Source organism: Oryctolagus cuniculus, chromosome 3 (genome assembly GCF_051225735.1).
Source record: "Oryctolagus cuniculus isolate XC-2025 breed Fujian yellow rabbit chromosome 3, ASM5122573v1, whole genome shotgun sequence".
Classification (NCBI taxonomy): domain Eukaryota; kingdom Metazoa; phylum Chordata; class Mammalia; order Lagomorpha; family Leporidae; genus Oryctolagus; species Oryctolagus cuniculus.
The window spans coordinates 39,072,792-39,097,938 of NC_142869.1; the positions used below are offsets into that span (position 1 = coordinate 39,072,792).

General features: G+C 44.4%; 2 protein-coding genes across 22 annotated transcripts in view; one reads left to right on the forward strand and one right to left on the reverse strand.

The window, feature by feature from the left end:
• Positions 1–5,733, forward strand: part of ORC2 (origin recognition complex subunit 2) — a 51,720-nt gene extending 45,987 nt beyond the window's left edge. For both annotated transcript variants that reach the window (XM_017343017.4, XM_089330104.1), the window contains 3 exons: positions 1,091–1,152; positions 1,792–1,910; positions 4,007–5,733. In XM_017343017.4, coding sequence (XP_017198506.1) covers positions 1,091–1,152; positions 1,792–1,910; positions 4,007–4,093 — 268 coding nt within the window. In that variant the 3' untranslated portion in view covers positions 4,094–5,733. The remainder of the gene's footprint in view (positions 1–1,090; positions 1,153–1,791; positions 1,911–4,006) is intronic.
• Positions 1–25,147, reverse strand: part of NIF3L1 (NGG1 interacting factor 3 like 1) — a 51,351-nt gene that overhangs the window by 17,921 nt on the left and 8,283 nt on the right. For 8 of the 20 annotated variants that reach the window (XM_002712443.6, XM_017343015.4, XM_017343014.4 and 5 more), the window contains 4 exons: positions 22,513–22,639; positions 20,786–20,924; positions 17,007–17,090; positions 7,466–11,107 (listed from right to left, as the gene is read on the reverse strand). In XM_002712443.6, the coding sequence (XP_002712489.3) occupies positions 10,923–11,107; positions 17,007–17,090; positions 20,786–20,924; positions 22,513–22,639 (535 nt within the window). In that variant the 3' untranslated portion in view covers positions 7,466–10,922. Of the gene's footprint in view, positions 1–5,588; positions 7,021–7,465; positions 11,108–17,006; positions 17,091–20,785; positions 20,925–22,512; positions 22,640–25,147 lie in introns of those variants that run through there. The other 12 variants (XR_016231957.1, XR_016231962.1, XR_016231960.1 and 9 more) reach the window with 6 other exon arrangements.

Genomic DNA, 25,147 nt, shown 5'->3' on the forward strand with positions numbered 1-25,147 from the left:
TTGGCCTGGTTCAGCCCTGGCTGTTGCAGCCATTTGAGAAGTGAACTGACAGATCTGTCTGTCTCTCTCTCTCTGTCAATTCTGCCTTTCAAATAAATAAATCTTTTTTAATAGTCAATCAGATGATCCCAAATACAAAGTAGAAATTTAAAGGATTAATAAAAATTTTGATATACTCAAGGACTCTTGGGAATCTGTGTAACACTATTTTCAACCCCATATTTCCACTTGGTTCACTGTACTGTGTTAGTAACTCAAACTATGAAAAAATATAGTTAATGCAGTTGTTTTATAATATTTAAAATTGAAAACAATGTAAACATCCAAAACCAGTAGGGAAGTGTAAGTTTGTGGTACATGATTGCTATTAAAACTTGTTTGAGCAGAGTTTTTCAAGACATGGGAAAAATGAGTAAGTGAAAAAGCAAGGAATAAAACAATATCTATAGGATATAAATGCATGGATTTATTTGTGTAGGTATTTTTTAAAGATTTATTTATTTATTTATTTGAAAGGCAGAGTTACAGACGGAGATCTTTGCATCCGCTGGTTCACTCCCCAGTTGGTGACAACAGCATCTTGAGCTGTCTCTGCAGCTTTCTCAGGCACGTTAGCAGGGAGCTGGGTGGGAAGTGAAGCAGCCAGGAAATGAACTCGATAGGATGCTGGCGCTGCAGGCAGCAGCTTAACCTGCTGTGCCATAATGCCAGCCCCTATTTATATATTTCTACTGTGCCTCAATGTATAAAGATTTGAGATAGCACCATACACAAAATGATCAACACCAAATGTTAATGGCTGTTATCGTATTCTGGGATTGACATTTTCTGCCTTAGATATTATATATTCCAGGTTTTCTGCAAGGACTAACTATAGTCAGGAAAAAAAATACTGCTAGGTTTTCCTTTAAAAGAAATGTTTTTCCTCATTAACTAGGCAAGGATATGATGTTCCTTGGAGAAAAGAAGAGAAGGTTATGAAGGCAAACCTAGTTGTGATATTGTCTCTATATGTTACTATTAACTATTACTGCCTGATATTAACATTCTAGATTTTAATTTCTGTTTGTTTTCTGTTTTTTTTCCTTAGGGGGATTTTCAGGCTACTAATAAAGTATCAGCTGGATAACCAGGATAACCCTTCTTACATTGGTATCCAATATTTATATTAAGTTGTGTGACTTTTGTTTTACTCTGTAAATTTTTTCTCCTGAAATCTAATGATAGCATTGCAGTTTTTCATAGCAGTGGTTAATTGTTAAGCAAATTGTTAAGTGGCCCTACAGATACACTGCTGAACAGGCTATATGCCAACATGGTTTGAAAGACAAACCCAGCTTCCTTTTAAAATTTCCTATTCTGTACTACCTATGGATCTGTGCCTCAGTTACATGTTTTTCATATGCTAGGCATCTTAGAAGATTCTCTTCCTTTTTTGGAAAAAAATAAGGTGTTAAACACTTTAGTAACTCTTCATGTCTCTTGATTTACTACTTCCCTCTTTATCCTCACCATTTAAAACTGCCTACCAGGCTATGTTATACTTTGTCCCAGTAGACTATGTTCACCAGTCAGTTCTCTTTAAAAGCAAAGCCACAACGTACGACAGCTACGCATTCTCTAGTTGTGCTTCTTCCAGAGGGACTTACTTTGTTTTCCCAGCCCTTGCTGACTGCTGGGCTATAACATGGCAGTAGCACTTTTATTCTGTGTTCTTTGCTATGGGCATTTGTACAAGGCTAAGAGTCCTAAATGCTGACTCATGTTCTCATCTCCTTTTGAACTCTACAGGACTGTCTTTTCAAGATTTTTACCAGCAGTGTCGAGAAGCATTCCTTGTCAACAGTGATCTGACACTCCGGGCCCAGTTAACTGAATTTAGGGATCACAAGCTTATACGAACAAAGAAGGTATGACTCTGCTTTTGTGGCATACATGCCAAGAATAGTGCACACTGTTCACTTAAGATCAGGTGTACCTTTGATTCAGACCTGATTATGAAAACTGAGGGTTTGCGGTGGGTCACAGAGGTTCATTTAGGCAGAATGCTGGATACAGTAGGATGTACTCTGCTTCAGAGCAGAGAACTCCTTAGAAGATCTCATCCAAAGTAACAGGACATTAGAAAACAGAGTATGAGCCAAATAACTCTATTCCTTTGTTCCCTCTGCTCCATTCATTCATTGTCTATATTTTATTTTATTTGTTAAAGATGTATTTATTTGAAGGTCAGCGTTACATAGAGAGAGGAGAGGGGGAGAGAGAGAGAGAGAGAGAGAGGTCTTCCATCCGATGGTTCACTCTCCAATTGGCCGCAATGGCTGGAGCTGAGCCAATCCAAAGCCAGGAGTCAGGAGCTTCTTCCGGATTTCCCACATGGGCACTGGGGTCCATGGCCTTGGGCCATCTTCCACTGCTTTCCCAGGCCATAGCAGAGAGCTGCATTGGAAGAGGAGCAGCCGGGACTAGAACCAGTGCCCATATGGTATGCCAGCACTGCAGGCAGTGGCTTTACCTGCTACGACACAGCACCAGCCCCCCGCTGTATTTATTGAGCATTGTTAGGATATATTAGGGAACAAATCCCAACTACTTTTTTTATGGGACTTAAAATCTAATGGGGGAGGCGCACACTGGTCAAGTAATCATGCACATTAAGATTTTGGCAGTGTTAAATTCTATGATCAGAAAGTTCTGAAAGATAAAGTAGGTGGATTTGACCTAAAATGGCTATTGGAAGAGACCACTGAACTGAAATCTACAGGAAGACTGGGCAATAACTGGTCAAAAAGGGAAGGAAGAGTACTCCGGGCTGAAGACAGCTTGTAATGAGACCCTGGCACAGAAAAGGCCAGCATGGCACAAAATGTCATTTAAAAAATTGTCCTGGGCCGGTGCTGTGGTATACCAGGTAAAGCCACTGCCTACAGTGCCGGCATCCCATATGGGCATTGGTTCAAGTCCCGGCTGCTCCACTTCCAATCCAGGTCTATGCTATGGCCTGGGAGAGCAGTAGAAGATGGCCCAAGTCCTTGGGTCCCTACACCCACTTGGGAGACACAGAAGGTACTCCTGGCTCCTGATCAGCACAGCTCTGGCAGTTGTGGCCAACTGGAGAGTGAACCATTGGATGAAGACCTCTCTCTTTCTCTCTCTCTCTTTCACTCTCACTCTCACTCTCACTCTCACGGCCTCTCCTTCTTTCTCTGTGTAACTTTCAAATAAAAAAATCTTTAAAAAAAATTTTTCCAAACTGCATGAAGAGTGACGTAGGGCGGAGTGGGACAGGACAGCCAAGCGCTGACGCACAGAGGCTGTCGAGGACGATGTGAAGAGTGGTGTGGGTGAGATGATGGTGACTTCGCCTGAGGAAAGAGAAAGTGGCTGGATTAGGAAGGATGATTGGACATGGGGGCCAAGGGAAAGGAGAGTGTTAGCACTGAGCCCTGGCTTCCAGCTTGCATGACCGGAGAGCTGTTGGGTCACTACTGAAACAACAGTTAGAGGAGACAGGTGTGAGTTGTATCTTACTCATTTTGAGGTTCCCTTGGGACTTCAGTGGAAGTGTGAATCAGGCAGTTTTATAGTTGGGACAAGAAACCTGAGGAAACATCTGGGCTGGAAGGAATTTAATGAGGGTCATTTAAAAATGAGATAGCTGACATATTTAAAACCAAATGGGAAGGATGTAGTCAAGAAGGGGAAAAGGAATAAAGAAATCAGTAGTGTCAGATTCTGCAGCGTGCGGGAGGGTGAAGAGGGCTCAAAGCAGTAATGAAACAGTCCCCACCCACCCCCCAGTTAGTCTCTCTCCTCTTACAAAGTGGTTTAATAACTCCATGTATTTAAATGTGTATATATGCCTATATGCTAGTTTGCCTTTTTATATTTATAAACTTATTTAAAAATATTGCAGGAAAGATACCAGATCCGTTTCTTTTATTCGAACCTACCACAGAAGGGTTCAAATACCTCATGACTGACAGAGTGTTCTTTTATCTTTTAGGGAACTGATGGAGTTGAGTACTTAGTAATTCCTGTTGACAGTGGAACACTGACAGATTTTTTGGAAAAGGAGGAAGAGGAGGCTTGAAGCTGTCCTTTACCCTCAAACCCTTCCATGGAAGGTTGTGATACCCCAGCGGCCACTCCTCTAGTTGAAAGTTTACATCCAACATTAGATTATTTTTCCACTGAACAAGATTAAAATTGGGAGGGGTAATATCATCAATTAGAAGTTTTGATTAGCCTGGCTGGTATACCATGTCTCGTACTATGCAGTGGTCCTCCAGTGGGAGAAAATGTGCCTTTCATTCATTACCTCTGGATTCTTGATGGAATGAACAGTGTGCTCAGGGACTATCTGGAACTGGATATTTTTTGAAAATTTTTTATACTAAAGATAGTATTCCTAATTTTTTGAGGGCCTTTTAATACTCCCCGAGCTAGCTGACTGTTTGCAAGGGTGCTGGTTCCAGAGTGTGAAGTACAAAGACACAGGCATCATGTAAATCTGCTTTATTTGCTGTTCGGTGTGTGGGAACCACTGACTGTAATAGAGAAGACAGATCATCTCTTACCATTTCCGAAACGACTTAACAAAAGGTGTAGGCTGGGAAAAAGTGAGTGATCTAGCTTTCTCCTTTTGGATTCAGCCTACCTTCTTGGGGGATGGGATAATGGGAAAAGTATAAGGAGTTTATTTGTATATTCAATCTGGAAAGCACAAGAACAACAGATTAGGTTAGGAATAGTTCATATCTGTGCCATGATGTTCATGATACAAGTGAGAGGCCAGGCTAAAGAAATAAAATCTTGAAATTACATTTTAGTAGCTTTTGAACAACAGAAAATGACATTTCACTGTTACTGTACATTGACATATTTCTCTGCTCTTGAATAACAGGCAGATGCACAGCATTTTAGTGCTGGCTGCAAAGTAGTCTGGAGTCCTCTGTCAAGCAGATATAAACCTCAGTGTACCATAATTCCCATTTTAAGGTGATGGTTTCAAACCTGAATATTTATACGAGCCTGATTTCTTAGGGATGAACAAAAAGCTACCCTTGGCCACCATTTTCAGCTTACAGTCTTCAAACACCCCCTGAAATATTTCATTGTTGGAAATTAAATTGTATCACTGTAATAAACTATGTACTTCATCTGCATTTTTCACTTATTTCTTATCTGATAAATTCCTTTCATGAACATATTTCTAAAAATGCTTGGAATTTTTAATTTCTTTTTGATAAATTTTATGTTTATTAAGAGTTTAGTCTTAAATGTAACTAATCGAGATATGCAAAAATTTGTACATGAATGAGATTTTAAATTTTTTTTTAATTAGTGCCAAAGGATATTCAATGGAAATGAGGTTCCTTCCCATTTTCTGATCCCTAGTCCCTTAGGAAAAAACACTGACAGCAGTTTAAGTATTCTTCCCAAGAGCCTATGCATATGTAGGGCTCTCTGTCTTTTAAAAACACAAATGACAAGATATTTGCTGGTTTGCACCTTGCTTTTTGCTTAATATATTTAGTTTATAAAACTGTTACAGTATAAAAAATGTGTGTGTATATATATATATATAAAATCTTAAATGATCTAATGTGTAAATTTTCACATTTGCCCTTAAATATCTAGTTGTTTATTTTTATAATTTTTGTGCGTATTCTATTTGCAGGTATCCGTGTCAATAGACTTTACTATCAATAAAAGCCAGTGTGGACAGAATCATGTTTTCTTATCTTCACTGCTTGGTGTTTTGTTTGTTTTTGTTTGAACGATCTGGAAGTGCTTCAGTTGAAATGTTATGAGTGCACCTTACAGACTGGGTGAAGATCTTGGCAGTTATTGTGTGCTGTTCATTATTTTGTGTCAGTATCAGTGCCCTTTAGACTCTAGCAATTAAGTCTGGACTGCTGAAGCTTCAATTTCTTCTGCTTTTTTAAACTTGCTTCTGGCGAGACTGAACAGACCTTCTGGAAGATTTTCTGGGTGTTCTAATTAAAATGGCAGTAAGGCATGAGGGGTGCAGAGCATTTACTTTTTATGAATTTGCCATAATACTGAATTCCTATGTAGAGAGTGCTTAGTTCGCATAGTACTCCAGAAACTCGGACTTTCTTAGCATCATATATTTTAACATTCATAGAAAAGAAAATTGGGTTTGAGAGATGGATGATAAAGTTCACAAGTACTCTCCCCAAACCTCCAGTTAATCCAAATGCGGATCCAGTCTCATTGTGTTCAGAATATACCTTCCTACATCCTAGCCGGTGAGATGACTCCGCTCAGTCCTCAGTAGCCATCAGTGACACTTGTCACGAAGGTCTGCCTTACCAGAGACCATGTGGCTCCTGAAAACCCGGGGACGGATAAATTAAGTAAATGATTTTGTTTTCCAACTTTTTTGTAATTACTTGATTGCTCCTTTAGGAGGATCTGCCACAGTTTAATTTTGCCAAATGTTATTAAAACCTTTTGTAAAAATGTTGAATACTTAGAGAAGCTGTGAGGATATGAAGGAGGAATATAAAATACCCCCATACAAGTTTTAGTAACACCACAAGTTATAGCACCCTTAATGTGTTAAATAGAATGATATGAAAAATGTAACTTCCAACATAAACATAAAGCATGTTACCAAATTTCCGTAACTTTTATATCACTTTAGACCCAAGCCTTTCCAAGAATTTAGGTCACCATCTTTACCTTTACTGTCCAAAATGTGGTCCTCAAAGTATCAGTATTAGCATCTCTTGAGACCTCAGAAATACTTGGACCCTAGGCAAACAACTCAGTCTGCATTTTAACTGATACTCATGCAAATCAGTTTGAAGAACAATAATTAAGGATGGCCTTTGATGCCCACACGCCATGCTGGAGTACCTGGGTGGGTGGAGGTCCTCACTTCCAGCTTCCTGCTAATGCATGCAGCGGGAGGCAGCACATGATGGCTTACGTACTGGGGTCCCCGGCTCCTGATGCTGGCCTCCACCCCAGGGCTGCTGGGGGCATCTGGAGAATGAGCCAGCAGGTGTTTCTATCAGCCTCTCAATAACAATTACACAACTAATCAACACCATAAAATGACTACCTTTCAGAGGAACTTACCAGATCAGGAAACCTGACAAGTAGAGAACTCAGTGATAGATAAGTTTAAAAAAAAAAACTACAAATTGCACTGAGGTGGCCCTTACTGGAGTACCTGGTCTCGATGTTCCCATTTGGCTTCTGACTCCACTTGCTACTAACGCAGACTGTGGGAGGCAGCTGCGATGGCGCAAGCAATTGCATTGCTACCACCCATGCGGAAGACCTGGATTGGGTTATGGGATCCTGCTTCAACCTGGCGCAGCCCCAGCTGTTGTGGATATTTGAGGAATGAACCAGCAGATGAAACCTCTGCCTCTCAAATAAAAATGAAATTTTAAAAATAAAATAGCTACAAAAGATACACTCATTTTTAGTTATTTAGGAATACTAGCAGATTAATAAATTTTATTACAGCAATATCATCATTCATTTAAAATACTTGGCAGTAAGTATATCCAATCATAAATACACTCTTTGATCCATTAACCCCTCCTGGAATTCTGTCCAAATGTATTAATCTACAAACTCCAACTCCATTAGAGCCTTCCTGCCACCACTGAATCACAGATGAAATTTTTAAGAATTCTATAAAGAACAAAAGGTCTGGGGCCGGCACTGTGGCTCAGCGGGTAAAGCCACCGCCTACAGTGCCAGCATCCCATATAGGCACCGGTTTGAGTCCTGGCTGTTCCACTTCCAATCCAGCTCTCTGCTGTGGCCTGGGAAAGCAGTACAAGATGGCCCAAGTCCTTGGGCCCCTGCACCCACATGGAAGGCCCAGAAGAAGCTCTTGGATGCTGGCTTCGGTTCAGCACAGCTCTGGCTGTAATGGCCATCTGGGGAGTGAACCAGCAGATGGAAGACCTTTCTCTGTCTCTGCCTCTCCTCTCTCTGTGTACCTCTTTCAAGTAAAATAAAATGAAAAAAAAAATTAAAAAAAGGTTTGAGCCAGTGGTCACCTGCCTTCTTCAGCATTACCCATGGCTACAATTTCCGCTGCCCCTTTGCACCCTGACAATAATGAATCGCATGGGCTTTTTCAACATAGTGTACCATTTCACTCTAACCTGTATTTGTTCAAGCTGTCCCTCTTGACTGCATTCTCTTTCCATAGAAAACCTTCCCTAAATATCTATCCCGTGTTTATCCTTAGCATGGTTACTTCAAAACATTATTGTAATCACCCAATTTCTGTCCTGTCCCCACAACTCTGCACCAGCAGAGAAGAAAGCCAACAATGAATAAAGCGCCATACAGTATTGGGTGGCCTTTAAAGGCTGTCTACTAACTTGTTCTCTCCACTTCCAACTGTTGACCACCCCTCTGAAGCTTTCCATGTCTCGGCTTCTAACTGCTGGAGGCATTTCCCAAGGCTTAACCTACTGTTTTTCCAGGATGAATCAATACTACAGGTGATCCATTACAAATCATTTCTAAATTAGGAAACCAAGTCATCCAGGGAGACAGTAAGATTTGTAGCGTGAGCAACCTATAAAAGAAAGGCAAACTCTTGGGTCAGGTGTTGTGGTACACCAAATTAAGCCATCCTTTGGATTGCTGGCATCCATATTGGTGTGCCTGAGATCAAGCCCTGCTCTGCCTTTAGATCCTCCTGCTAATGTGCCTGGGAGGCAGATGATGGCCCAAGCAGTTGGGTGGCAGGAACCCAGTGGAGAATGACAAGAGTTACTGGCTCCCAGCTTCAGCCTACCCCAGCCCTCTTAAGGATTTATTTGAAAGAGTGACAGAGGAAGAGACAAAGAGATTGTCCATTCACTGGTTTACTCCCCAAACAGCCCCAACAGCAGGAGCTAAGCCAGGCAGAAGCAGGAGCCCAGAACTCCATCTGGGTCTCCTACATGGGAGTCAGGGGCTCAAGTACTTGGGCCATCATCCATTTCTTTCCCAGGCACATCAGCAGGGAGCTGGATCAGAAGTGGAGCAGCTGGGACTTGAGTTGCCACTCCAACCTGCTGTACCACGATGCCACCGCTAATCTGGGGCAGTATTTTAATATTTGCTTTTATCATCTTCAAAGTAACATATTCTGAAGAGAAACTGTACATGTGTATACTATATTGAAAATGGATTTATTTTTCTTCAGGATTTCTTCCACAGTTCTTGTAACATTTTGTCAATGTACTGAATTAAGTAGTTAAGTATATAGGTTCTAGGGCAAGACTGGCAGAGTTTGCATTGTTAACTATCATTCGTAGCTATGTGGCCTCAGGCAAACTACTTAATCTGCTTGTTTCCTCACCTATAAAATGCTGAGAATAGTAATACCTAGATACTTATTTATGAGGACTGAAAGTGTTAAATGTTTATGAAGCATCCAGTAAGTACCTGATATAAATTAATGGTGTATTATTTTAAGGACTAAACATCTTTACATCACTAATAAAATTATAGGTAAGTCACCTATCAGTATGTTCTTAGAATTGTACCTACAAATCATGCTGAATCTGTTAAAAATAATCAAAAATTGAAACTGAGGTGAGACTACAATTTAGGTGGATCTACAGAACAGAGACAGAGTCAGACCACATCATCCCAAACATGCTTCTGCCTAAAGATAGATGTTCAATCCCAAGGGTTTTTTTTTTAAAGATTTATTTATTTACTTGAAAGTCAGAGTTACACAGAGAAAGAGGTCTTCCATCTGATGGTTCACTTCCCAGTTGGCCACAATGGCCAGAGGTGCGCAGTCTGGAATGGGATAGTTCCTCAGGATTGTCTTCATAGCATTGACATTTTTGAAGCATATCAGTCATTTGCCTTGTGGTTTTCTCAATCTGGGGTGTCTATTTTTATAAAGGGAAATGAGCCTAAGATAATTTCTAGCAGTTAGTCTGAGTCTCCCATGCAAGTGAGGGGCCCAAGGACTTGGGCCATCTTCTACTGCTTTCCCAGGCCACAGCAGAGAGCTGGATCAGAAGTAGAGTAGCCGCGACTAGAACCAGCACCCATATGGGACACTGGCGATTCAGGCCAGGGCGTTAACCTGCTGCACCGCAGCACCAGCCCCTCAATCCCAAGTTTTTAGAGGACATTTTATTTTTTATTTATTTATTTATTTTTTGGACAGGCAGAGTGGACAGTGAGAGAGAGAGACAGAGAGAAAGGTCTTCCTTTTGCCGTTGGTTCACCCTCCAATGGTCGCCGCAGCCGCGCTGATCCGAAGGCAGGAGCCAGGTGCTTCTCCTAGTCTCCCATGGGGTGCAGGGCCCAAGCACTTGGGCCACAGCAGAGAGCTGGCCTGGAAGAGGGGCAACCGGGACAGAATCCCGTGCCCCGACCGGGACTAGAACTCGGTGTGCCGGCGCCGCAAGGCGGAGGATTAGCCTGTTGAGCCATGGTGTTGGCTAGAGGACATTTTAAAACTAACCAATGGCAGAGATACCTAGATTAACATTTCCCAACTATAATGAAACTAAGGGGAAAATTATTTGGTTACTTCCCAAAAATGTTAAGTAAACCAATTTTAATTGATCTTTCTTAATATTTGTTCTTCATTATGGTATTTAAGTTTTTTCTTTATGAACTATAGAACATTTGTTGAACCAGATAAACTGGAAAAGATCATAATGCAGGCAGTTCAAAAAGCTTGCAGAAAATGGAATTAAAAGTTGTCTATTTTGTGAAAATTTTTTTTGAAATCTATGCACTTTTCTCAAAATACACATTTCCATGAAATTTTTGAAGCTTCCTCATATATCTTAAGACGCTCTTTCAGAAAGACAGATCAACTCCACTGACTCACGTTCCACACCTGAGTTGAGATGCAATCTGCAGACTGTGTCATCTTGATGTCCCTGCATGCCTTACACCACACAAAGAGGATCCCTGTCCGTCTCTGACAGGACAATATGAATCCTATTCTCCAAGTGGACACCCAGCATATCACGGAGGTCAGACAGGAAGCCTCGTTCCGTGTTACTGTGTTCACAGAGGATGACGCTGATTCCTCGGGAAGTAGCATCCAGGACATCATGATGGGACATCTCACCTGCCAAAAAATCAAGAACAAAGACCTGAATACTAGGAACCTGTGGAATGCTGAGTCCCAACAGCAGAAATGCCGAGCTTGAATTCTGCACCAAGTATGTGTAATTCAGCAGAACTACTTTACAGAGAGATGTGGGGAGTTGTACACAATTTTCTTACATACCTTCCAATTTCAAAAGAGACACACCACCCCATCAAGAATTCTTGGCAGACCCTAAGAAAGTATCTAATTCTGTGTATCCAGCCCGAACCAGATCTACAAGAACACTCCTCCGAGGTTTCCACAATGAATGACCACTGCTCTGCAAGGTGGCTACAGAAAGCCGCCTTTTTATAGCAGCAGCAAATACCTTAAGAGAACACCTCAGGTATTCTGCCCAGAAAACTTGTGCTTTGTGAGCATCTGTATCTTCAGCACTGACCCCAGTCTAATTGATAAGGGTGAAATGAGTTTTTGACATATAAAATCCCTAGAAAATTCTGAAGTTACTGATGAAAAAGATCTTATGTGAAAGCGTTTAGAGAAAATGCAAAAAAGACACTAAGGTACCCCTTAGGAAAGACAAGCCTGGCTGCTTGTCTCATAAACGCACTGTCTGCAGAGGCAGGGAAGTGGGGAAACCAGTGGAGATCCGGCATCAACAGACGCCAAGGAGAGAAAAGCCCGGCTCAGGACAGAAGCAGATGGAGAGCAACTGAGGACAGGGAGAGCAAACTGGTCCTTAAGGAGCGAGCGCCTCATGTGCTGTTTTCCAGGACTTCACCCTTAACAACCACAGACCCGGGAGCCCAGCCTGAGGCTCCCCGGAGGAGGGAGGAAGGCAGCCCATACCAGGGCTTTCCGTAAGTTAGCCGGGGCCCACATCTGCTATTTCTCCATCTAGCCAGACGGAAATGGCATTTAACATTTTAGAACTGCTAACAATTATCTTAGGCTCATTTCCCTTTATAAAAATAGACACCCCTGTCGCTCCCCCTCTTCGCGGAGGAGCAACACTGAACCCTGCGCTGTTCTTTCGTCTGCTCGGCCCTCCCCGGGTTTGCTGCTGGTTCTTCCCGGGTTGGCTACTATCCCTTCCACCTCCGTGGAAGGGCAGTTCCCCCTGGCCACATTCCCCACTTCCGCGGGGGAGCGGCACACCGCCGGCCGGCTTTCTGGGGGCTGCACAGGCGTTCCTTCAGATGTTCCCCTTAGATGTTCCCTGGTGCATGCCGTCTCTCTCCTCCTTTATAGTCCTCTTCCACCAATCCCAACTCTGCTACCCACACGCCGAGTACGCTGCTCTCCAATCAGGAGCAAGTCCTACAGTTTATTAGCTGAACTGGAGGCAGCTGTGCGGAAGCTGTTTACTTCTCTCCCAGCGCCATATTGTGGGAGAGCAGATGCATAGAATAAGTCTTAATTCCAGTAACTCAGTCTAGTCCGGGCTGCTCCCCACAGATCCCCCTTTCTTTTTATTTTTGGCGTTGATACGCGCCTGTCTTCGGTGTCCCGCGGCACACACTCTGCTCTACTTGCTAGAGTTGCCACAGGCTCTTACAAGTCCTATCAATCAGGCAAACCGAATCCGGGTCCTCTCTTCGCCATGTTGTGAGGAGGTTTTTAGGCGCTGATGCGTGCCTGTGTTCGGTGACCTGCGGCGCATGCTCTGCTCTGCCTGCAGGGGCTTACAAGCCCTAACAATCAGGCAAACCGAATCCAAGCCTTCTCATTGTTGTATTGTGGGGAGGCCTTTCTGATGTTAATTCGTGCCTGTCTTCGGTGACCTGCGGCGCATAAGCTGCTAGCCGCTGCAGGTGCTCATCGCCTCACTTAATCGGGCAGACCGAATCCAAGCCTTCTAATTGCCATGTTGAGGGGAGGCCTTTCTATTTCTCTATTTCTCTATCTCCGGGCATTCCTATTTCTCCCATTTTACTTATGTCTGCCAACATTCCCATTTCTCTCATTTTACTTCTAAACTTTTGTTTCTCTTATCCCTGCGGCTTCCTGGTGCCTCGCCCTGCCGGCAGGCTCCGCCCCGAGGCTATTTCTCGGCGGCTTTCCGGCTGAGCCGCTTCAGCCCGCGTCTCTCTCATCTGCGCGGCTTCCCGGCTTTGCGCGGCTTGGCTTCGCGCGCTCCGTGGTCTCCACGCCCTTCGCGTCTGCACCACGGCCTCGCGCCAGCCCCGCATTCCCTATGTACTTGAGCCCCGCACGCTCTGTCTGCGCGCGGCAGCCTCCACGAGTCACACAGCGTAGCTTACGTGTCCACCACTAGCATTCAATCCAAGTTCCCCGGGCTAGCCTGGCGAATTCAACCCAGCTTACGTCTCCGCCCCACGATTTGGCTTCCCGTCCTTTGCTCCCCGGGCTAATCAGACGGATCCCAATCTGGCTTACATTTCAGCTTCTGGTTTCAACTTTTCGCCCCCTATTCCCGGGCTAACTTGAGAATCCCAAAGTGGCTTTCGTTTCCGCCTTGGCCTGCCCCCCGCGGCTTCAATTTCCCTAACATTTTTCTCTACCCGGTATGTTTCCCCAAGCTTTCCTCCAACAATATTCCTCCCTCATTTCTCCTGGCCTCTCCCCACAGTCCGCATCCGAGTCTGTTTGTTCTAGCTTTCACTTTCACTTTCGACCTTAGAGATTTCTCCCAGCTTCCCCCCGTAGTCCGTATCTGAGTCTATGCCTAGGCTTTCAATAGCTTCTTCCGGCACCTTTTTCGTCCGGCTTTTCCCTAGGCTGTTTGCTAGTCTCTCTCTCCGATATTTTCCCAGTTCTTCCCGTTTCTTCCCTCCTAAGTTTGCTATCTGTCCTAGGTTTCCTATCCGAGTCACGGCACCATTATGTCGCTCCCCCTCTTCGCGGAGGAGCAACACTGAACCCTGCGCTGTTCTTTCGTCTGCTTGGCCCTCCCCGGGTTTGCTGCTGGTTCTTCCCGGGTTGGCTACTATCCCTTCCACCTCTGTGGAAGGGCAGTTCCCCCTGGCCACATTCCCCACTTCCGCAGGGGAGCGGCACACCGCCGGCCGGCTTTCTGGGGGCTGCACAGGCGTTCCTTCAGATGTTCCCCATAGATGTTCCCTGGTGCATGCCGTCTCTCTCCTCCTTTATAGTCCTCCTCCGCCAATCCTAACTCGGCTGCCCACACGCCGAGTACGCTGCTCTCCTCCAATCAGGAGCAAGTCCTACAGTTTATTAGCTGAACTGGAGGCAGCTGTGCGGAAGCTGTTTACTTCTCTCCCAGCGCCATATTGTGGGAGAGCAGATGCATAGAATAAGTCTTAATTCCAGTAACTCAGTCTAGTCCGGGCTGCTCCCCACACACCCCAAATTGAGAAAACCACAAGGCAAATGGCTGATATGCTTCAAAAATGTCAATGCTATGAAGACAATCCTGAGGAACTATCCCATTCCAGACCGCAGACACTAGAGACAAACAACCAAATGCGGAGTGTGATTAAGATTGGATGTGGATCAGAAGGAAATGCTGTTAACTCCTGATCCATTGAATATCAAGTAAGTGCTCAATAGTACTAAACTTCCAAATCTGACCACTGTTCTGTGACCATGTAAGACAACGTGTCATTCTCACGAGATCACATAATATGTGGAAGCATAAAGGGTCGTATCTGCAACTTATTCTCAAATGGTTCCAGGGAACACAAATATATATATTATACATACCGCATGTATTTTAATGTATATGTTACATATGTATATGAGTATGTACACATATACACGCACAATGTACCAATGTGGCACAATAAAGCCATCAGTAACTTAAGTAAGCTACTCTTGGAGATTTTCTAGCAGTCTAAAATTCTAAGTAAAATATTAAAATTGATTTAAAAATAGTTACACACCAAGCTGGAAGATACTCAAACTGCCTATATATTGAAAGTTTACTTCAATCTGGTACAAATTTGAAGGCTTATACAAATCTCCTATCTTCAAAAGAACAGAAAACAGGGAAGCTTACGTATCCTTTCAGTGTATCGGTCCAGAGCAATTACATGAGGCTTGCTCAGATGGCACAGCTCAGTACTCTGAAGCAGCCTCAGTAAGAGGATGTGCTAGAAAGTAAGGCATGGGGGTGTGAGGCCGGGGGAGCATGGAAGTGGCCAAGGGAACAGCCAGCGAGTCAAGGCTGTAGAGGCTGGTCCTGGAAGTCGGAAAAGTAAATTTTTTTTTTTTTTAATTCAAGAGGTAGAGAGAGCAAGTTCCCATCCACTCTTCCAAATTCCTGCAATGGCTAGGGCTAGGCTGGGCTGAAGCTAGGAACTCAATCTAGGTCTCCCAGCAGTGGCAGGGACCCAACTACTTGAGTCATCACCACTGCCTCTTCCCAAGGTCCACATCAGCAGGACGCTGGAATAAGGAGCAGAGCTGTGCATCAAACCCAGGAACTCCAATATGGAATACAGGTCTTAGCAGGTCTGAATCTAGGCTAAATGCCCACCCGAGCATAACTTTTTTTTATAGAAAGCTTTTATTTAATAAACACAAATTTCATAAGTATAACTTTTGGATTATAGCGGTTCTTCCCCTTACACTGCCCTTCTACCCCCAAACCATCCCACCTCCTACTCCCTCTCCCATCACATTCTTCATTAAGATTTTAATTATCTTTATATACAGAAGATCAACTCTATACTAAGTAAAGATTTCAACAGTTTGCACCCACACAGACACACAAAGTATAACGTTCTGTTTGAAGCTAATTTTACCGTTAATTCTCATAGTACAACAGATTAAGGACAGAGGTCCTACATGGGGAGCAAGTGCACAGGGACTCCTGTGGTTGATTTAACTGACACTCTTATTTATTTATGATGTCATTGATCACCCAAGGCTCTTGTCATGAGCTGCCAAGGCCATGGAAACCTCTTGAGTCCATAAACTCTGACATTATTTAGACAAGGCCATAATCAAAGTAGAAGTTCTCTCCTCCCTTCAGAGAAAGGTACCTCCTTCTTTGATGGCCCCTTCTTTCCACCGGGATCTCACTCACAGAGATCTTGCATGTAGGCCATTTTTTGCCACAGTGTCTTGGCTTTCCATGCCTGAAATGCTCTCATGGGCCTTTTAGCCAGATCTGAATGCCTTAAGAGCTGATTCTGAGCCAGAGTGCTGTTTAGGGCACTTGTCATTCTATGAGTCTGCTGTGTGTCCTGCTTCCCATGTTGGATCATTCTCTCCTTTTTAATTCTATAAATTATTATTAGCAGACACTTGGTCTTATTTATGTGATCCCTTTGATATTAATCCTTATCTTTATGATCAATTATGAATTAAACTGATCACTTTAAGTAGTAAGATGGCTTTGGTACCTGCAAACTTAATGGGATATGGAGTCCCATGGCAAAAGTACATAACTTTTTGAGGTAATCTAATAATAAATTGTTAAATGGTTTCCTCTCTCCACAGTGAATACAATGTGTCCTCAATTCTGGTCTACTTCCTATCAGTTAAGGTTAAGAAGGTATTAAGATACTATCTGGGGCTGGCACTGTGGCGCAGCGGGTTAACGCCCTGGCCTGAAGCGCTGGCATCTCATATGGGTGCCGGTTCTAGTCCCGGCTGCTCCTCTTCCGATCCAGCTCTCTGCTATGGCCTGGGATAGCAGTGTAAGATGGTCCAAATCCTTGGGCCCCTGTGCCTGCATGGGAGACCCAGAGGAAGCTCCTGGCTCCTGGCTTCAGATTGGCGCAGCTTCAGCCGTTGTGGCCATCTGGGGAGTGAACCATTGGATGGAAGACCTTTCTCTCTCTACCTCTCTCTGTAACTCTGTCTTTCAAATAAATTAAAAAATATATACTATCTACGTGCTAGGCACTATCCTAACATCTGCTATTTTTGAATTTCTAAAAAACAAGCCAGCATTGAGAAAGAAAAGACCCAAAAGCTGCCCTACCTGTGAGGTAAAGGTCGGCTTCGACACCCCGCAGGACGCTGCTCCCAGAACCAGCACACAGGGCCACAACTTCAACACGTGACTCTTGAAGACAAAGGAAACGAGAGCAGTGCTTGCAATTCCCTTCCATTGTACTATTGTAACTTGTACCAAGAATCCTGAATACACATCTCACTCTGGGTGCCATCACCAGTGCAACAAACTATGCTCATTTAATTAGAAACACCACCACCACCAGGTTTCTGGTTTTTTTTTTTTGTTTTGTTTTTTAAGATTTTATTTATTTGACAGATAGAGTTACAGACAGTGAGAGAGAGAGAAACAGAGAGAAAGGTCTTCCCCCCAAATGGCTGCAACGGCCGGAGCTGCGCCGATCCAAAGCCAGGAGCCAGGAGCGTCCTCCTGGTCTCCCATGCGGGTGCAGGGCCCAAGGACCTGGGTCATCTTCCACTGCCCTCCTGGGCCACAGCAGAGAGCTGGACGGGAAGAGGAGCAGCCGGGACTAGAACCGGAGCCCATAGGGCATGCCGGCGCAGCAGGTGGAGGATTAACCTACTGAGCCACCACGCCGGCCCCAACCACCAGGTTTTAATATAGGCCAACAGAACATTCTTTGGCACTATACAGCTAATCCAGGACAGGCAGATTATTCCTTTGGATGTGGCTGCACAAACCCATGAGCCACTGAAGAGTGCTCATACTGCGGTGCAACTCTAGGCTGCCACAATGCTGCTGGGTAAACAAAGATCCTCCAGGTCTTTAGACAACAGTGGGACACAGGCAGGTGATCCTCGACTCTATGTTCTCAGCAGCAGGTAAGGGTTATGAATTGGGCATACTTGTTTAAATGAAATGGGCATATTTTCCTCAAAGAGCCTCCTCTGAAGAGTGAAATAATAAACTTTGGAGCCAAAATCCTAATATTAAGCACTTAGGTTTCTTTTCTTTTTTGTTAAGATTTACTTATTTATTTGAAAGGCAGAGTTATAGAGGCAGAGAGAGACTGCTCTTCTATCCGCTGGTTTACTCCCCAAACGGCCACAAAGGCCAGAGCTGGACTGATCTGAAGTCAGGAATCAAGAGCTTCTTCCTGGTCTCCCATGCTACTGCAGGGGCCCAAGGACTTGGGCCATCTTCTACTGCTTTCCCAGGCCATAGTAGGGAGCTGGATTAGAAGTGGAGCAGCTGGGACTCAAACTGGTGCCCATATGGGATGCTGGCACTCCAGGTGAAGCTCTACCCTCTATATGCCACAGAGCCAGCCCCGTACTTAAGTTTCTGAAATTAATATATTATTATCAGTCACTCCTGTTTGGCAGCATAGGGTGTTTGGGGTTGGATCAAAGTAAAATCCCACATCTGCCATCCATTTTCTTTGGAAACTAGCTACCATAAATTGCTTGTTTTTTAAGCTTTATTTATTTATTTGAAAGGCAGAGTTAGAGAGAGAGAGAGAGACAGACAGAGAGACAGAGATCCATCCACTGGTTCATTCCCCAAGTGGACACAATGGCCAGGGCTGGTCCAGGCCAAAGCCAGGAGCCTGGAACTCCATCTGATCTCCCCTGTGGGTGGCAGACCCAAGCACTTGGGCCATTTTCTACTGCTTTCCCAGGAGCATTGGCAGTGGCTGGATCCCAAACAGAGCAGCCAGGACTCAAACTTGTGCCCATATGAGATGCTACAATTGCAGGCAGCCTAACGCACTGCACCATAGCGCAAGCCCCTGCAGCGAGTCATTTGATCTAACCATGGACTCTGAACAAGTTTATGTCTCTGAACCTCAATTTCTCACCTTTGTAAGTAGGAATAATAACAATCACATAGCTAACAACAGCTAGCATTTGCTGTCAGCCCTGTGCCAAGTCATTTTTTTAACTAACACCTCTTGATGTAAGTTTTACTACTGATGCAGCTTTAAATTTTTTTTTTTTTATTTATTTGCTAAGCACAAAGAGAAAGAGATAAATTACCAGGGCCAGCACTGTGACACAGTGGGTAAAGCCACTGCCTGCAGTGCTGGCATCCCATATGGGCACTGGTTCGAGACCCGGCTGCTCCACTTCCCATCTATATCTCTGCTATGGCCTGGGAAAGCAGTAGAAGATGGCCCGAGTGCTTGGGCCCCTGTACCCTCAAAGGAGACTTGAAAGAAGCTCCTGGCTCCTGGCTTCGGATTGGCATTGTAGCCATTTGGGGAGTAAACCAGAGAATGGAAGACCTCTCTTGTCGCTCCCCCTCTTCGTGGAGGAACGACACAGGACCCTGCGCTGTTCTTTCGTCTGCTCGGCCCTCCCCGGGTTTGCTGCTGGTTCTTCCCGGGTTGGCTACTGTCCCTTCCACCTCCGTGGAAGGGCAGTTCCCCCTGGCCACATTCCCCACTTCCGCAGGGGAGCGGCACACCGCCGGCCGGCTCTCTGGGGGCTGCACAGGTGTTCCTCAGGTAGATGTTCCCCTTAGATGTTCCCCATAGATGTTCCTGGTGCATGCCGTCTCTCTCCTCCTTTATAGTCCTCCTCCGCCAATCCTAACTCGGCTGCCCACACGCCGAGTACGCTGCTCTCCTCCAATCAGTAGCAAGTCCTACAGCTTATTGGTTGAACTGGAGGCAGCTGTGCGGAAGCTGTTTACTTCTCTCCCAGCGCCATGTTGTGGGAGAGCAGATGCATAGAATAAGTCTTAATTCCAGCAACTCAGTCCAGTCCGGATTGCTCCCCACACACTCTCTCTCTCTCTCTCTCTCTCTCTCTCTCTGCCTCTCCTTCTCTGTGTAACTCTTTCAAATAAATAAATAAATCTTTTTTTAAAAAAAAGAGAGAGAGAGAAATTACCAACCTGCTGGTTCACGTCCCAAATGTCCATAATGGCCCAAGCTGGGCTGAAATCAAGGCAGAAGCTGGAGATCCAGGTCTCCACACGGGTGGCTGCAACGCTGTGACCTGAGCCAGCACTGCTGCATTAGCAGGGAGCTGGAGGCGGGACTAGAGCCGGGCACCTGCCCCTGCACTCTGATAGCAGCGGCAGGCATCTTAACTGCCACGTCTGCTTGCCCACTGCATGAAGGCAACTGTTGATGTGCAGCTACTAGGACACAGAAGGGAGAAATAGCGTGTCAGAGGACTAAGCCTGCCCTGTGAGGTTCCAGCATCCCCATGAGAGTGCTGGTTTGAGTCCTGGGGCATGCTGCAATTCTGCCCATAAGCAGTGTCTCAACCATTAGGTTAAATGCTTCTCCTTCTTGCCTGGAATTTTTAGCTGATGGTTTAAGAACCTCTAAAACTCTTTCTCCCTGCAACACTGACCAGTCTACAAGGAACAGACTTCCCCGATGACCTGAAATGAACGCCTAGTATAACTGACAAAGAAACCTATCGTTTAAGCCAACTAGATGTGTTCCACCGGGGAACCTGATCCCTCCTAAGGGCGAAAGTAAACCAGTCATCTCCCAGGGGCTCCAACATCTTCTCGCTCACGTCGATAATTAAACCAGGAGGGGCAGGCATTGCAGCAGTGGGTCAAGCTCTTTTGACGCAGCATCCCACATGGGAGATCTGGATGGAGCTCCAGGGTCCTGGGTTCAGCATGAACCAGCCCTAGGTGTCCCTAGGTGTTACAGCCATCTGGGGAGTGAACAAGAGGATGAAGATCTCTCCCTGTGTCACTTGGCCTTTCAAATAAAAAAAAATCTTTTAGAAAAAAAGATAAAAACAAAACAAATGTTGCACTTTTCCCCAATGTTACCATGAGGTGTATTAGAGAAATAAAGGCGCTCTATTTACCTAAGGTCCTTTCTACCCCAAGAGCTAAGCGAATATGAGTTAGTTTGAGGTGTCTTTTGATTCGCTCAATCATGGTTGCCAAGGAGACAGATTCATCCAGGGTGCATAATCGTCCCATTCCAGTATGTAGAAGCAAAGGCTGAAGAGAAACAGAAGTTAGAAACACTGTCAATTAACACTAAAAAAAAATTACAGGACAAACAGACAATGCTGAAACCAATAAAGCATGTACTCTGTGAGCTTGCTAAAGTAAACTCCACACTAAAGGCTGACAAAGTAGACAAAAACATTCTGACTTCCAGGGGCTCACAGACTCACAGGAGGGCAGATGTTTAAATAATCATACTGAGAGTATACAAGACAGGTGCTATTATTACGGGAACGCAAAGGAATGACCAAATGAGTTGTGGAAGTGCAATCAAAGATCTTAAAAATCAAAAAAAAGGGGGCCAGTATTGTGGCATAGCAGGTAAAGCCACAGCTTGCAGTGCTGGCATCTCACATGGGTGCCGGTTCAAGTCCTGGCTGCTCCACTTCTGATCCAGTTCTCTGCTATGGCCTGGGAAAGCAGTAGAAGATGGCCCAAGTCCTTGGGCCCCTGCACCTGCGTGGGAGACCCATCCTGGCTTTGGATCGGGGCAGGTCTAGCCATTTCAGCCATCTGGGGAGTGAACCAGCATATGAAAGACCTCTCTCTCTGCCTCTGCCTCTCTGCAACTCTGCCTTTCAAATAAATAAATGAGTCTTTAAAAAAAAAATCAAAAACAAATTCAGAAGGGGGAACCCTGAAGTGCAGGGTGGCCGGACGGGGATAGGATGGCTATGTGGAAAGGTGTTCTCAAAAGCGAGAAAATGTACAAAGGTGGCAGGGGCATGAGAGCACACATCGTAAGGGCAGATCTGAAAGTGTACAAAATGGCTGATTGCAGAGCACATGATGGGGAAGGAGGTGAGGCTGAGGCCAGGCTTCAGGATCAGTTAACAGCCTAGGCTGCCCACACAGGGGCCCTGTAAGGACACCACTAATACACCAGTGATTCTCAGTGAGGGAAGGGCAGAGTTTCAGTGACTCCGAGGGCAGAGCCAACGGGGAGGAGGGACATTTTACACTCGTGAAGCAAGAGAGGAATTGTGGAAACTTGGGAAAATAAGGAAGGCAATGATACCACCAATGGCATAGGGAAAAAAAACCACAAAGGATAAATAAAGGGTGAGGTGGAGACAAGGTCAATATTTCTGTACAATAGATCTGAAATATGTGTTGTTTCTGCAAAAAGAAAATACCCACAAAGTAGTTGGAACTCGGGGTTCTTTTGCCTTTTTACCTAACAAAGTATTTTGAGCTGGAAAGTACAGATACAGGAGTCATCATCACACAAATGGCCGTCAAGTTACAAGAATGAACAAAGGGAGACAAGAAGAGGAGATCAAATCTGTAACCCTATGGACCTGAAGAAGTTCCAAAATTTTCCTATTCCAGGAATGTCTTTTTCCAAACTCTTTTCATGGTATGTTATGCCCTCACCACCCCTCTGTACTTCTTTAAGTAATAGTTAACTGCCTGCTGAGCTAACAATTTACAAATGAGTTTGCTAGACAAACACAGAGTAAAGAAACATCAACTTATACACATTAAATGTATGTGCTTCTCTGGACATCATACCTCTTTAAAGTTGTTAAAAATGCAGCTTTTTATTCAGGGTAAAAATAACTTTGTTTGCTTTTACCTTCTCCAGTGACAGGATTTCAGTTCTCTGATAAAGTTGTCTGTTTTGGGAGAGCTGAGCCACCACCTGCATCAAAGCTTTCTCAGTACAATTCAGGCTGATCCGTGTTTGTTCCTCACCATCAGTCCTAGAAAATAAATCACATTTTAGTTGAGGATAAATATAGCCAAAATACATTTTAAATAATTCCCAGATAGGGCTGCCACTGTGACTCAGTGAGTTAAGACACTGCCTGCAACGCAGGTATCCCATATGAGCACCAGTCTGAGTCCTTGCTGCATGGCTTCCAATTCAGCTCCCTGCTAATGCGCCTGGGAAGCAGTGCAAGCTGGCCTAAGCACTTGACCTCTCAACCCATGAGGAGACCGGGATGGAATTCCTGGCTCCTGGCTCCGGCCTGGCCCAACCCTGGTCATTGCAGCCATTTGGGGAGTGAATCAGCAGATGGAAGATCTGCCTCTTCCTCTATCTCTGTAATTCTACCTTTTAAATAAAATAAACCTTTAAAAGAATTCACAGTTTACAAGCTGCTATAATAAATTAGGTTTAAGACATTAAGGATTTACCAACAGAATCCATCTAATCCCAAACTAATCTCTTTTCTAGAATTGTGTTTCTCAAACCATACATTACATCAGAACCACCCAAAAAATTTATTAAAACAGAGTGCTGATTCACATTCTCCAAAGCTTCTGGTTCCACAGGTCCAGGTGGGGAATCTGCTTTTCTTATGAGTTCCGAGTGATGCTGATCTTGCTAATTCCTCATTTTGAATCCACTGTTCATGTTCTTAAACCCAACTGTGCACCAGAAATCTCCTGCTACCTTCTTAAATGACACTTCTGGACAGTGCCATAGATCTAGTGAAACAGACATCTATGAATAGAGTCAGAGAACACTGACATTTTTCAAAGCCCTAGACAGGGTAACTCAAACAGCACTGAATAAAAGAATCTCCTGGCAAACCCCGTTCTAATTACACAGATCTAGGATGAAGCAAAAAAGCTGCATCTTTAATAAGCATCCTATTCACAATGACAAAGGGGGGTACCTGGATCACCTTCTGAGAAAGTGATTGCTTCGGAGAGGTAATACACTAGGGACTCTCCAAAATGACTGGCATCAAGTAAGTTTTCATCACAAACTCTATAATAACAGAACTCTAGGACTCTAGGACATCTTTTAAAGGTAACTTGGAAGCACAGTTGTCACCATTAGAATCACCTGTGCATTCCAGTCTAATAGTGAAACCCAGATAGTATCTGTAACATGGAAAAACTGGAGCCAGTCTAGAAAGTCCATCAATAATAAGAATGCTTAAAGACACTACAGCACATCCACTGTAAGAAACAATAGAGGGGCTGGCTGTGGCATAGTAGGTTAAGCCTCCACTTGCAGTGCCAGCATCCCATATGGGTGTCAGTTCGAGTCTCCGCTGCTCCACTTCCAATCCGCTGGGAAAGCAGCGGAGGATGCCCCACATGGGAGACCTGGAAGAAGCTCCTGACTTTTGGCTTTAACCTGGCCCAGCCCTGTCTGTTGAGGTCATTTGGGGAATGAACTAGCAGATGGAAAATCCTCTCTCTTCATCTCTCCCTATGTCTGTGTAACTCTATCTTTCACATAAATAAAATAAATCCTTTTTTAAAAAAAGATACTCACTCCTCTGAAAATAAAGAAAAAGACAATCTGAATTGAGGGATCGAGTAAAAGGGATAAGGGGTATTTTTATGTTTGAAATTTGTCATGCTTTATCTAATTTTTCCATTAATATTTATATAGTATTTCAGTATGGTAGAAAATGTCCACAATTGAAATCTATTCAAAGTCTTGAGATTCTCTAAAGCCAATATAGGTTTCTATTTTAATAAAAAGTCATGTTTGTTTTTAAAACAACTGCTATAGGCCGGCGCCGCGGCTCACTAGGCTAATCCTCCGCCTTGGGGCGCCGGCACACCAGGTTCTAGTCCCGGTCGGGGCGCCGGATTCTGTCCCGGTTGCCCCTCTTCCAGGCCAGCTCTCTGCTGTGGCCAGGGAGTGCAGTGGAGGATGGCCCAAGTGCTTGGGCCCAGCACCCCATGGGAGACCAGGATAAGTACCTGGCTCCTGCCATCGGATCGGCGCGCTGCGCTGGTTGCAGCGTGCCGGCCGCAGCGGCCATTGGAGGGTGAACCAACGGCAAAGGAAGCCCGTTCTCTCTGTCTCTCTCTCTCACTGTCCACTCTGCCTGTCAAAAAATAAAATTAAAAAAATTAAAAAATAAAAATAAAATAAAAAAAAACAACTGCTATGTCCTAACTTTGTATAACTTGTCTTTTTGGACTCTCAAAGATACTAGAATATGTTAGCCTAAAAGAAAATCTTTCTAGATTTCAGTAACTAAATGACTATTTATTAAAAAATTATTTATTTAACATGAAAGGCAGAGAGAGAGAGAGAGAGAGAGAGAGAGGTATTTCCCATCCATCAGTTCACATCCCAATTGCCTGTAACAGCCACAGCTAGGCTGGGTCTAAGCCAGCAGCTAGGAACTCAATCTAGGTCTCCCATTTGGGTGGTACAAACCAAAGTATTTGACCCATCACCTGCTGCCTCCCTGAGTGTGCATCAGCAGGAAGCTGGAACTGGGAGCTGG